Source organism: Ranitomeya imitator, chromosome 4, assembly GCF_032444005.1.
Source record: "Ranitomeya imitator isolate aRanImi1 chromosome 4, aRanImi1.pri, whole genome shotgun sequence".
NCBI lineage: Eukaryota > Metazoa > Chordata > Amphibia > Anura > Dendrobatidae > Ranitomeya > Ranitomeya imitator.
In genome coordinates, this window is record NC_091285.1 from 722,271,876 (window position 1) to 722,284,094 (window position 12,219).

A 12,219-nucleotide genomic window follows, 5' to 3' on the forward strand; every position below is an offset into this window, starting at 1 on the left:
GTTCTCTGCCCCCTGTGGCCGTGTGTGTTCTCTGCTCCCTGTGGCTGTGTGTGTTCTCTGCTCCCTGTGTTCTCTGCTGCCCCCTGTGGCCGTGTGTGTTCTCTGCCCCCTGTGGCTGTGTGTGTTCTCTGCTCCCTGTGTTCTCTGCTGCCCCCTGTGTGTTCTCTGCTGCCCCCTGTGGCCGTGCGAGTTCTCTGCTGACCCCTGTGGCCGAGTGTGTTCTCTGCTCCCCCTGTGGCCGTGTGTTCTCTGCTGCCCCCTGTGGCCGTGTGTGTTCTCTGCTGCCCCCTGTGGCCGTGTGTGTTCTCTGCTCCCTGTGTTCTCTGCTGCCCCCTGTGTGTTCTCTGCTGCCCCCTGTGGCCGAGTGTGTTCTCTGCTGCCCCCTGTGGCCGTGTGTGTTCTCTGCTGTCCTCTGTGGCCGTGTGTGTTCTCTGCTGCCCCCTGTGGCCGTGTGTGTTCTCTGCTGCCCCCTGTGGCCGTGTGTGTTCTCTGCTGCCCCCTGTGGCCGTTTGTGTTCTCTGCTTCCCCCTGTGGCCGTGTGTGTTCTCTGCTGCCCCCTGTGGCCGTGTGTGTTCTCTGCTGCCCCCTGTGGCCGTGTGTGTTCTCTGCTGCCCCCTGTGGCCGTGTGTGTTCTCTGCCCCCTGTGGCCGTGTGTGTTCTCTGCTGCCCCCTGTGGCCGTGTGTGTTCTCTGCCCCCTGTGGCCGTGTGTGTTCTCTGCTGCCCCCTGTGGCCGTGTGTGTTCTCTGCTGCCCCCTGTGGCCGTGTGTGTTCTCTGCTGCCCCCTGTGGCCGTGTGTGTTCTCTGCTGCCCCCTGTGGCCGTGTGTGTTCTCTGCTGCCCCCTGTGGCCGTGTGTGTTCTCTGCCCCCTGTGGCTGTGTGTGTTCTCTGCTCCCTGTGTTCTCTGCTGCCCCCTGTGTTCTCTGCTGCCCCCTGTGGCCGTGCGAGTTCTCTGCTGACCCCTGTGGCCGTGCGTGTTCTCTGCTGCCCCCTGTGGCCGAGTGTGTTCTCTGCTCCCCCTGTGGCTGTGCGTGTTCTCTGCTGCCCCCTGTGGCCGTGTGTGTTCTCTGCTGCCCTCTGTGGCCGTGTGTGTTCTCTGCTGCCCCCTGTGGCCGTGTGTGTTCTCTGCTGCCCCCTGTGACCGTGTGTGTTCTCTGCTGCCCCCTGTGGCCGTGTGTGTTCTCTGCCCCCTGTGGCCGTGTGTGTTCTCTGCTGCCCCCTGTGGCCGTGTGTGTTCTCTGCTCCCCCTGTGGCCGTGTGTGTTCTCTGCTGCCCCCTGTGGCCGTGTGTGTTCTCTGCTGCCCCCTGTGGCCGTGTGTGTTCTCTGCCCCCTGTGGCCGTGTGTGTTCTCTGCTGCCCCCTGTGGCCGTGTGTGTTCTCTGCTCCCCCTGTGGCCGTGTGTGTTCTCTGCTGCCCCCTGTGGCCGTGTGTGTTCTCTGCTCCCCCTGTGGCCGTGTGTGTTCTCTGCTGCCCCCTGTGGCTGTGTGTGTTCTCTGCTGCCCCCTGTGGCCGTGTGTGTTCTCTGCTGCCCCCTGTGGCCGTGTGTGTTCTCTGCTCCCTGTGTTCTCTGCTGCCCCCTGTGGCCGTGTGTGTTCTCTGCTGCCCCCTGTGTGTTCTCTGCTGCCCCCTGTGGCCGTGTGTGTTCTCTGCTGCCCCCTGTGGCCGTGTGTGTTCTCTGCCCCCTGTGGCCGTGTGTGTTCTCTGCTGCCCCCTGTGGCCGTGTGTGTTCTCTGCCCCCTGTGGCCGTGTGTGTTCTCTGCTGCCCCCTGTGGCCGTGTGTGTTCTCTGCTGCCCCCTGTGGCCGTGTGTGTTCTCTGCTGCCCCCTGTGACCGTGTGTGTTCTCTGCTGCCCCCTGTGGCCGTGTGTGTTCTCTGCTGCCCCCTGTGGCCGTGTGTGTTCTCTGCTGCCCCCTGTGGCCGTGTGTGTTCTCTGCCGCCCCGTGACAGTGTGTGTTCTCTGCCGCCCCCTGTGGCTGTGTGTGTTCTCTGCTGCCCCTGTGGCCGTGTGTGTTCTCTGCCCCCTGTGGCCGTGTGTGTTCTCTGCTGCCCCCTGTGGCCATGTGTGTTCTCTGCCCCCTGTGGCTGTGTGTGTTCTCTGCCCCCTGTGGCTGTGTGTGTTCTCTGCTCCCTGTGTTCTCTGCTGCCCCCTGTGGCCGTGTGTGTTCTCTGCTGCCCCCTGTGGCCGTGTGTGTTCTCTGCTGCCCCCTGTGGCCATGTGTGTTCTCTGCCCCCTGTGGCTGTGTGTGTTCTCTGCCCCCTGTGGCTGTGTGTGTTCTCTGCTCCCTGTGTTCTCTGCTGCCCCCTGTGGCCGTGTGTGTTCTCTGCTGCCCCCTGTGGCCGTGTGTGTTCTCTGCTGCCCCCTGTGGCCGTGTGTGTTCTCTGCTGCCTCCTGTGGCCGTGTGTGTTCTCTGCTGCCCCCTGTGGCCGTGTGTGTTCTCTGCTGCCCCCTGTGGCCGTGTGTGTTCTCTGCTGCCCCCTGTGGCCGTGTGTGTTCTCTGCTGCCCCCTGTGGCCGTGTGTGTTCTCTGCTGCCCCCTGTGGCCGTGTGTGTTCTCTGCTGCCCCCTGTGGCCGTGTGTGTTCTCTGCCCCCTGTGGCTGTGTGTGTTCTCTGCTCCCTGTGTTCTCTGCTGCCCCCTGTGGCCCTGTGTGTTCTCTGCCCCCTGTGGCTGTGTGTGTTCTCTGCTGCCCCCTGTGGCCGTGTGTGTTCTCTGCTGCCCCCTGTGGCCGTGTGTGTTCTCTGCTGCCCCCTGTGGCCGTGTGTGTTCTCTGCTGCCCCCTGTGGCCGTGTGTGTTCTCTGCCGCCCCCTGTGGCCGTGTTTGTTCTCTGCCGCCCCCTGTGGCCGTGTGTGTTCTCTGCCCCCTGTGGCCGTGTGTGTTCTCTGCCCCCTGTGGCTGTGTGTGTTCTCTGCTCCCTGTGTTCTCTGCTGCCCCCTGTGGCCGTGTGTGTTCTCTGCTGCCCCCTGTGGCCGTGTGTGTTCTCTGCTGCCCCCTGTGGCCGTGTGTGTTCTCTGCTGCCCCCTGTGGCCGTGTGTGTTCTCTGCTGCCCCCTGTGGCCGTGTGTGTTCTCTGCTGCCCTCTGTGGCCGTGTGTGTTCTCTGCTGCCCTCTGTGGCCGTGTGTGTTCTCTGCTGCCCTCTGTGGCCGTGTGTGTTCTCTGCTGTCCTCTGTGGCCGTGTGTGTTCTCTGCTGCCCCCTGTGGCCGTGTGTGTTCTCTGCTGCCCCCTGTGGCCGTGTGTGTTCTCTGCTGCCCCCTGTGGCCGTGTGTGTTCTCTGCCCCCTGTGGCCGTGTGTGTTCTCTGCTGCCCCCTGTGGCCGTGTGTGTTCTCTGCTGCCCCCTTTGGCCGTGTGTGTTCTCTGCCCCCTGTGGCCGTGTGTGTTCTCTGCTGCCCCCTGTGGCCGTGTGTGTTCTCTGCTGCCCCCTGTGGCCGTGTGTGTTCTCTGCCCTCTGTGGCCGTGTGTGTTCTCTGCTGCCCCCTGTGGCCGTGTGTGTTCTCTGCTCCCTGTGTTCTCTGCTGCCCCCTGTGGCCGTGTGTGTTCTCTGCTGCCCCCTGTGTGTTCTCTGCTGCCCCCTGTGGCCGTGTGTGCTCACTGCTCCCCCTGTGTGCTCTCTGCTGCCCCCTGTGGCCGTGTGTGCTCACTGCTCCCCCTGTGTGTTCTCTGCTGCCCCCTGTGGCCGTGTGTGCTCACTGCTCCCACTGTGTGTTCTCTGCTGCCCCCTGTGGCCGTGTGTGCTCACTGCTCCCCCTGTGTGTTCTCTGCTGCCCCCTGTGGCCGTGTGCTGCACTTGCTCCTGACCTCATACTTCAGATTCTTCCCAGGTTGCTCAGAGCTGGGGGCGCAGATACCAATCACACTGGAAATCCCCCACCCACCCTGTGCATTATACCAGAAACGCAGCACTGCCACCATGTGGTCATCCCTGGTACTGCACCATCCAGTTTCTCTGCAGCTCAGCACCTGCACTCAGCAGTCTGTGGTCCTCACCCAGTGGCGAAGGGACTGCACCCTCCGTATGGACCAGCACCTAGCGGTCAGCAGTCTCCACAGAGATCGGGGGGCTACACTCAGTGGTCTGGGGACTACAGTCAGCGGGCTGCACACGGCTGTCGGGGGGACTGAACACGGCGGTCGGGGGGCTGCACACGGCGGTCGGAGGACTGCACACGGCGGTCGGGGGGCTGAACACGGCGGTCGGGGGACTGAACACGGCGGTCGGGGGACTGAACACGGCGGTCGGGGGGACTGAACACGGCGGTCGGGGGACTGAACACGGCGGTCGGGGGGACTGAACACGGCGGTCGGGGGACTGAACACGGCGGTCGGGGGACTGAACACGGCGGTCGAGGGTCCTCCCCCAGCGGTCGGGGGGCTGCACACGGCGGTCGGGGGGCTGAACACGGCGGTCGGGGGGCTGCACACGGCGGTCGGGGGACTGAACACGGCGGTCGGGGGGCTGAACACGGCGGTCGGGGGGACTGAACACGGCGGTCGGGGGACTGAACACGGCGGTCGGGGGACTGCACACGGCGGTCGGGGGACTGCACACGGCGGTCGGGGGACTGAACACGGCGGTCGGGGGACTGAACACGGCGGTCGGGGGCTGCACACGGCGGTCGGGGGGACTGAACACGGCGGTCGGGGGACTGAACACGGCGGTCGGGGGCTGCACACGGCGGTCGGGGGACTGAACACGGCGGTCGGGGGGACTGAACACGGCGGTCGGGGGACTGAACACGGCGGTCGGGGGGACTGAACACGGCGGTCGGGGGACTGAACACGGCGGTCGGGGGACTGAACACGGCGGTCGGGGGCTGCACACGGCGGTCGGGGGGACTGAACACGGCGGTCGGGGGACTGAACACGGCGGTCGGGGGACTGAACACGGCGGTCGGGGGCTGCACACGGCGGTCGGGGGGACTGAACACGGCGGTCGGGGGGCTGCACACGGCTGTCGGGGGGACTGAACACGGCGGTCGGGGGGCTGCACACGGCGGTCGGGGGACTGCACACGGCGGTCGGGGGGCTGAACACGGCGGTCGGGGGACTGAACACGGCGGTCGGGGGGACTGAACACGGCGGTCGGGGGACTGAACACGGCGGTCGGGGGGACTGAACACGGCGGTCGGGGGACTGAACACGGCGGTCGGGGGACTGAACACGGCGGTCGAGGGTCCTCCCCCAGCGGTCGGGGGGCTGCACACGGCGGTCGGGGGGCTGCACACGGCTGTCGGGGGGACTGAACACGGCGGTCGGGGGGCTGCACACGGCGGTCGGGGGACTGCACACGGCGGTCGGGGGGCTGAACACGGCGGTCGGGGGACTGAACACGGCGGTCGGGGGGACTGAACACGGCGGTCGGGGGACTGAACACGGCGGTCGGGGGGACTGAACACGGCGGTCGGGGGACTGAACACGGCGGTCGGGGGACTGAACACGGCGGTCGAGGGTCCTCCCCCAGCGGTCGGGGGGCTGCACACGGCGGTCGGGGGGCTGCACACGGCGGTCGGGGGGCTGCACACGGCGGTCGGGGGGCTGCACACGGCGGTCGGGGGGCTGCACACGGCGGTCGGGGGACTGAACACGGCGGTCGGGGGACTGAACACGGCGGTCGGGGGGGCTGAACACAGCGGTCGGAGGACTGAACACGGCTGTCGGGGGACTGAACACGGCGGTCGGGGGGCTGCACACGGCGGTCGGGGGGACTGAACACGGCGGTCGGGGGGACTGAACACGGCGGTCGGGGGACTGAACACGGCGGTCGGGGGGACTGAACACGGCGGTCGGGGGGACTGAACACGGCGGTCGGGGGACTGAACACGGCGGTCGGGGGGACTGAACACGGCGGTCGGGGGACTGTACACGGCGGTCGGGGGACTGAACACGGCGGTCGGGGGGCTGCACACGGCGGTCGGGGGGCTGTACACGGCGGTTGGGGGGCTGCACACGGTGGTCGGGGGTCCTCCCCCAGCGGTCGGGGGGCTGCACACGGCGGTCGGGGGGCTGCACACGGCGGTCGGGGTGCTGCACACGGCGGTCAGGGGGCTGCACACGGTGGTTGGGGGTCCTCCCCCAGCGCCCGGGGTCTGCGGGGCATGTGGATCTGCACACCAATATGTGACCAATAGCTGTCGGGCAGATCTGCCGGCCCATTAACCCCTTCCCGGAGGCAGAGACGTGAGTGCGATTACAGCTTTATTGTCGGCCGCTCCCTCCTCCGCACACATCGGACCGGTTCCGGCACATATATAACATTCCTGTCAGTGTTCAGTCCATGCTGGGAGTTGTGCTCCGCCGGCCGCTCCTACAGTCACTCTGCAGTGACCCTCTGATAACACTTCCTGGCTCCTCTGGTAATACTGCTATGCCGCCCCTGTACGACACGTTTCGCGCCCCTTTTCTGTGGCATGGGGCGCTCTCCATCCGGCGGTCCAGCAGATTCTGTTCGTCAATCTGTTGGAGTCCACCATAACGTCGTGACCCCCAGAACGAGGCGTCCAGCACCCCGGGGTCCTCAATATGGCGACCAGTTGGCCCCCAGAACTGGGGCCTTTGTCTTCATGACCATGCCCGTCCGCTGGGCAGTCAGTGCGGGTGCAGGGCGCGGCGCAGCACGTAGCGGGACGCGGCCTCCAGGTTCCACTGACACTTCTCCAGGATCCGGCGGCAATCCTCCTTACTGTGGCGGCTCACGTTGTACAGCTGCTCCACCTGCGCAGGAGAACACCGGGTCACAGCGGGCCGAGCAGTGGCAGCCGCCCCCAACATGGCGCTCACAGGTCCCCACTCACCTTCAGAGCCTGCACCGCGCGGCCAATGTCACCACCGAAGCTGCGGAGAGCGTCCCGGCACTCCTCTGTCGTCACCCCGTGAACTCGATCCTCCACCTGAGCAGAAGAGACAAGATACTTCAGTCTCCTCCGGAGCTGCACTCGCATCTCATACTCCAGTCTCCTCCAGAGCTGCACTCACACCTTATACTTCAGTCTCCTCCGGAGCTGCACTCGCATCTCATACTCCAATCACTCCAGAGCTGCACTCACACCTTACACTCCAGTCACGTCCGGAGCTACACTCGCATCTCATACTCCAGAGCAGCACTCGCATCTCATACTCCAGTCACTCCAGAGCTGCACTCGCATCTTATACTCCAGTCACGTCCGGAGCTACACTCGCATCTCATACTCCAGAGCAGCACTCGCATCTCATACTCCAGTCACTCCAGAGCTGCACTCGCATCTTATACTCCAGTCACCGCCGGAGCTGCACTCGCATCTCATACTCCAATCACTCCAGAGCTGCACTCACACCTTACACTCCAGTCACGTCCGGAGCTACACTCGCATCTCATACTCCAGAGCAGCACTCGCATCTCATACTCCAGTCTCCTCCAGAGCTGCACTCACACCTTATACTTCAGTCTCCTCCGGAGCTGCACTCGCATCTCATACTCCAATCACTCCAGAGCTGCACTCACACCTTACACTCCAGTCACGTCCGGAGCTACACTCGCATCTCATACTCCAGAGCAGCACTCGCATCTCATACTCCAGTCACTCCAGAGCTGCACTCGCATCTTATACTCCAGTCACCGCCGGAGCTGCACTCGCATCTCATACTCCAATCACTCCAGAGCTGCACTCACACCTTACACTCCAGTCACGTCCGGAGCTACACTCGCATCTCATACTCCAGAGCAGCACTCGCATCTCATACTCCAGTCTCCTCCAGAGCTGCACTCACACCTTATACTTCAGTCTCCTCCAGAGCTGCACTCGCATCTTATACTCCAGTCACCGCCGGAGCTGCACTCGCATCTCATACTCCAGAGCAGCACTCGCATCTCATACTCCAATCACTCCAGAGCTGCACTCACACCTTACACTCCAGTCACGTCCGGAGCTACACTCGCATCTCATACTCCAGAGCAGCACTCGCATCTCATACTCCAGTCACTCCAGAGCTGCACTCGCATCTTATACTCCAGTCACCGCCGGAGCTGCACTCGCATCTCATACTCCAGAGCAGCACTCGCATCTCATACTCCAATCACTCCCGAGCTGCACTCACACCTTACACTCCAGTCACGTCCGGAGCTACACTCGCATCTCATACTCCAGAGCAGCACTCGCATCTCATACTCCAGTCACTCCAGAGCTGCACTCGCATCTTATACTCCAGTCACCGCCGGAGCTGCACTCGCATCTCATACTCCAGAGCAGCACTCGCATCTCATACTCCAGTCACTCCAGAGCTGCACTCGCATCTTATACTCCAGTCACCGCCGGAGCTGCACTCGCATCTCATACTCCAGTCACTCCAGAGCTGCACTCGCATCTTATACTCCAGTCACCGCCGGAGCTGCACTCGCATCTCATACTCCAATCACTCCAGAGCTGCACTCACACCTTACACTCCAGTCACGTCCGGAGCTACACTCGCATCTCATACTCCAGAGCAGCACTCGCATCTCATACTCCAGTCTCCTCCAGAGCTGCACTCACACCTTATACTTCAGTCTCCTCCGGAGCTGCACTCGCATCTCATACTCCAATCACTCCAGAGCTGCACTCACACCTTACACTCCAGTCACGTCCGGAGCTACACTCGCATCTCATACTCCAGAGCAGCACTCGCATCTCATACTCCAGTCTCCTCCAGAGCTGCACTCACACCTTATACTTCAGTCTCCTCCGGAGCTGCACTCGCATCTCATACTCCAATCACTCCAGAGCTGCACTCACACCTTACACTCCAGTCACGTCCGGAGCTACACTCGCATCTCATACTCCAGAGCAGCACTCGCATCTCATACTCCAGTCACTCCAGAGCTGCACTCGCATCTTATACTCCAGTCACCGCCGGAGCTGCACTCGCATCTCATACTCCAATCACTCCAGAGCTGCACTCACACCTTACACTCCAGTCACGTCCGGAGCTACACTCGCATCTCATACTCCAGAGCAGCACTCGCATCTCATACTCCAGTCTCCTCCAGAGCTGCACTCACATCTTATACTCCAGTCACCGCCGGAGCTGCACTCGCATCTCATACTCCAATCACTCCAGAGCTGCACTCACACCTTACACTCCAGTCACGTCCGGAGCTACACTCGCATCTCATACTCCAGAGCAGCACTCGCATCTCATACTCCAGTCTCCTCCAGAGCTGCACTCACACCTTATACTTCAGTCTCCTCCGGAGCTGCACTCGCATCTCATACTCCAATCACTCCAGAGCTGCACTCACACCTTACACTCCAGTCACGTCCGGAGCTACACTCGCATCTCATACTCCAGAGCAGCACTCGCATCTCATACTCCAGTCACTCCAGAGCTGCACTCGCATCTTATACTCCAGTCACCGCCGGAGCTGCACTCGCATCTCATACTCCAGTCACTCCAGAGCTGCACTCGCATCTTATACTCCAGTCACCGCCGGAGCTGCACTCGCATCTCATACTCCAGAGCAGCACTCGCATCTTATACTCCAGTCACCTCCAGAGCTGCACCTCCCATCTCCTAAAATGCAGCATAGCAGGTGATAGAACAAGGTGTGCAGCTCTGGATGTGACTGGAGACATGTTGGGATGATGAGGGTAGTCACCTCTTTGCTCTTCCTCTGGAGGTCGCTCTCCGTTGAGCCTCCTTTCTGTGCTACCACTTTCCCGTCTGACGGCAGCCGGTGGACTACATCCCCAGTGGATGCTCGTATGATGGGGGAGGGGTAGTCCGTGTTGGGCAGGGGAAGGAATCTCTCCTTGGGGGCGGATAGCTTTGGTTTGGGCAGGATTGGTGGGCGGATATTGGCAAGGATTCTCCGCGGGGGCTGGTCACTCATGCGTCGGGGGGAGGGGTCTCGGGGTGGGGAGCTCTCCAGATCTCGCACGCGGTGTCGGGGTCCGGGGAGGTTCAGACGAGTGCTCTGTGGGAAGTCCGAGAGGGACTCCAGACTCTTCGAGAGTCCTGAGGTGGAAAAAACAAAAGTGAGATCCAGGGCCATCACCAGCTGGAGCAGCCAGGGGCTCGACAACAGGGGGCTCGACAACAGGGGGCACTCACGTTGCATGTGCAAAAGCTTGACTCCTCCTCCAGCTCCGCCTCCTGCTCCGCCTCTTCGTGCAGCATCTTTTCCTCTGTTACGCCTCCTGCAATCAAAACAAAAATGATAAGAACAAAAGCTGCAGAGACAGGAGCGGGCCGAGCACAGGGATGGGGGCGGGCCGAGCACAGGGAAAAGGCAGCAGGCCGAGCCCAGGGAAAAGGCAGCAGGCCGAGCCCAAGGAAAGGAGTGCGCCGAGCCCAGGGGAAAAGGCAGCGGGCCGAGCCCAAGGAAAGGAGTGCGCCGAGCCCAGGGAAAAGGCAGCGGGCCGAGCCCAGCGAAAAGGCAGCGGGCCGAGCCCAGCGAAAGTGCGCAGGCCAAGCCCAAGGATAAGAGTGGGCCGAGCCCAAGGAAAAGGCGGCGGGCCGAGCCCAGGGAAAGGAGTGGGCCGAGCCCAAGGAAAAGGCGGCGGGCCGAGCCCAGGGAAAGGAGTGGGCCGAGCCCAGGGAAAGGAGTGGGCCGAGCCCAGGGAAAGGAGTGGGCCGAGCCCAGGGAAAAGGCGGTGGGCCGAACCCAAGGATAGGAGTGGGCCGAGCCCAGGGAAATGGCAGCGGGCCGAGCCCAGGGAAAAGGCGACTGCCTGAACCCAAAGAAACGAGGGGGCCGAGCCCAGGAAAAAGGTAACGGGCCGAGCCCAGGGAAAAGGTCGCGGGCCAAGCCCAGGGAAAAGGCGGGAGGGCTGAACCCAGGGAAAGGAGTGGGCTGAGCCCAGGGAAAAGGTGGCGGGCCGAGCCCTAGGATAGGAGTGGGCCGAGCCCAGGAAAAAGGCAGCGGGCCGAGCCCAAGGAAAGGAGTGGGCCGAGCCCAGGGAAAAGGCGGCCGGCCAAGCCCAGGGAAAGGGGTGGGCCGAACCCAGGGAAAAGGCGGCGGGACGGAGCCCAGGGAAAGGGGGCGGGCCGAGCCCAGGGAAAGGGGGCGGGCCGGAGCCCAGGGAAAGGGGGCGGGCCGAGCCCAGGGAAAGGGGGCGGGCCGAGCCCAGGGAAAGGGGGCGGGCCGAGCCCAGGGAAAGGGGGCGGGCCGAGCCCAGGGAAAGGGGGCGGGCCGAGCCCAGGGAAAGGGGGCGGGCCGAGCCCAGGGAAAGGGGGCGGGCCGAGCCCAGGGAAAGGGGGCGGGCCGAGCCCAGGGAAAGGGGGCGGGCCGAGCCCAGGGAAAGGGGGCGGGCCGAGCCCAGGGAAAGGGGGCGGGCCGAGCCCAGGGAAAGGGGGCGGGCCGAGCCCAGGGAAAGGGGGCGGGCCGAGCCCAGGGAAAGGGGGCGGGCCGAGCCCAGGGAAAGGGGGCGGGCCGAGCCCAGGGAAAGGGGGCGGGCCGAGCCCAGGGAAAGGGGGCGGGCCGAGCCCAGGGAAAGGGGGCGGGCCGAGCCCAGGGAATGGGGGCGGGCCGAGCCCAGGGAAAGGGGGCGGGCCGAGCCCAGGGAAAGGGGGTGGGCCGAGCCCAGGGACATTGTCTACTCACTCGTTCTCGGTCTCTGCATCCCCCAGGTTCAGCTTCACCAGGCTACTTGTCACCTGTGCGCAGCTCAGCGCCTGAGCCATGTCTTCGGGGCCGACCACTGATGAGGGGAACAGGCCGGTTTTCAGAGTGTGGCGGTTCTGCCCTCTCCACATCTGTGAATCAGACCTATTAACACGGAATAAGGAGAGAGTTGTCATGGGGTGAGAAGACGAGTGGCAAACAGAGTAACCCACAAATCTCCGCTGCACCCCGAGATTCGGAGTGTTCCAGTAGTAGTACCTACCCTCCATCAATGACCGTGACTGTGTCCCCCGAATTCAAACGCAGCAAAGAGGGGTCAGCAATGTCCTGCAGAACTCGGACCTCCGCCATACGCACCTGCCAAAGACATCGACTGGTCAGTATGAGGACTGGGGGTGCAAGTGAGAATGGGAGTCTAGGGTGTCATGGTACAGAAGTCTTGGGGGTGGGACATGGGGGGCACTCACCTCCTTGATCATGGTGATCAGGCTGCTGAAGTTGGGGCGATGTTCTGGTTTGTGGGACCAGCACTTCATCATGATGGAGTAGATGCCCTGTGGACAGTCCTCCGTCTGCTCCAGCCGCTCGCCCTCCCGGTCTATCTTAGCTAAGATCTGAGGACACAAAGAAACTTCTAGAGAACGTCCAAC

General features: G+C 63.5%; 1 protein-coding gene across 2 annotated transcripts in view; it reads right to left on the bottom strand.

Moving 5' to 3' along the window:
• Positions 1 to 6,176: 6,176 nt before the first annotated feature.
• Positions 6,177 to 12,219, bottom strand: part of TNK1 (tyrosine kinase non receptor 1) — a 36,038-nt gene continuing 29,995 nt past the window's right edge. For both annotated transcript variants that reach the window (XM_069767617.1, XM_069767618.1), the window contains 7 exons: positions 12,037 to 12,183; positions 11,832 to 11,926; positions 11,549 to 11,713; positions 10,057 to 10,142; positions 9,602 to 9,960; positions 6,786 to 6,881; positions 6,177 to 6,705 (listed from right to left, as the gene is read on the bottom strand). In XM_069767617.1, the coding sequence (XP_069623718.1) occupies positions 6,580 to 6,705; positions 6,786 to 6,881; positions 9,602 to 9,960; positions 10,057 to 10,142; positions 11,549 to 11,713; positions 11,832 to 11,926; positions 12,037 to 12,183 (1,074 nt within the window). In that variant the 3' untranslated portion in view covers positions 6,177 to 6,579. The remainder of the gene's footprint in view (positions 6,706 to 6,785; positions 6,882 to 9,601; positions 9,961 to 10,056; positions 10,143 to 11,548; positions 11,714 to 11,831; positions 11,927 to 12,036; positions 12,184 to 12,219) is intronic.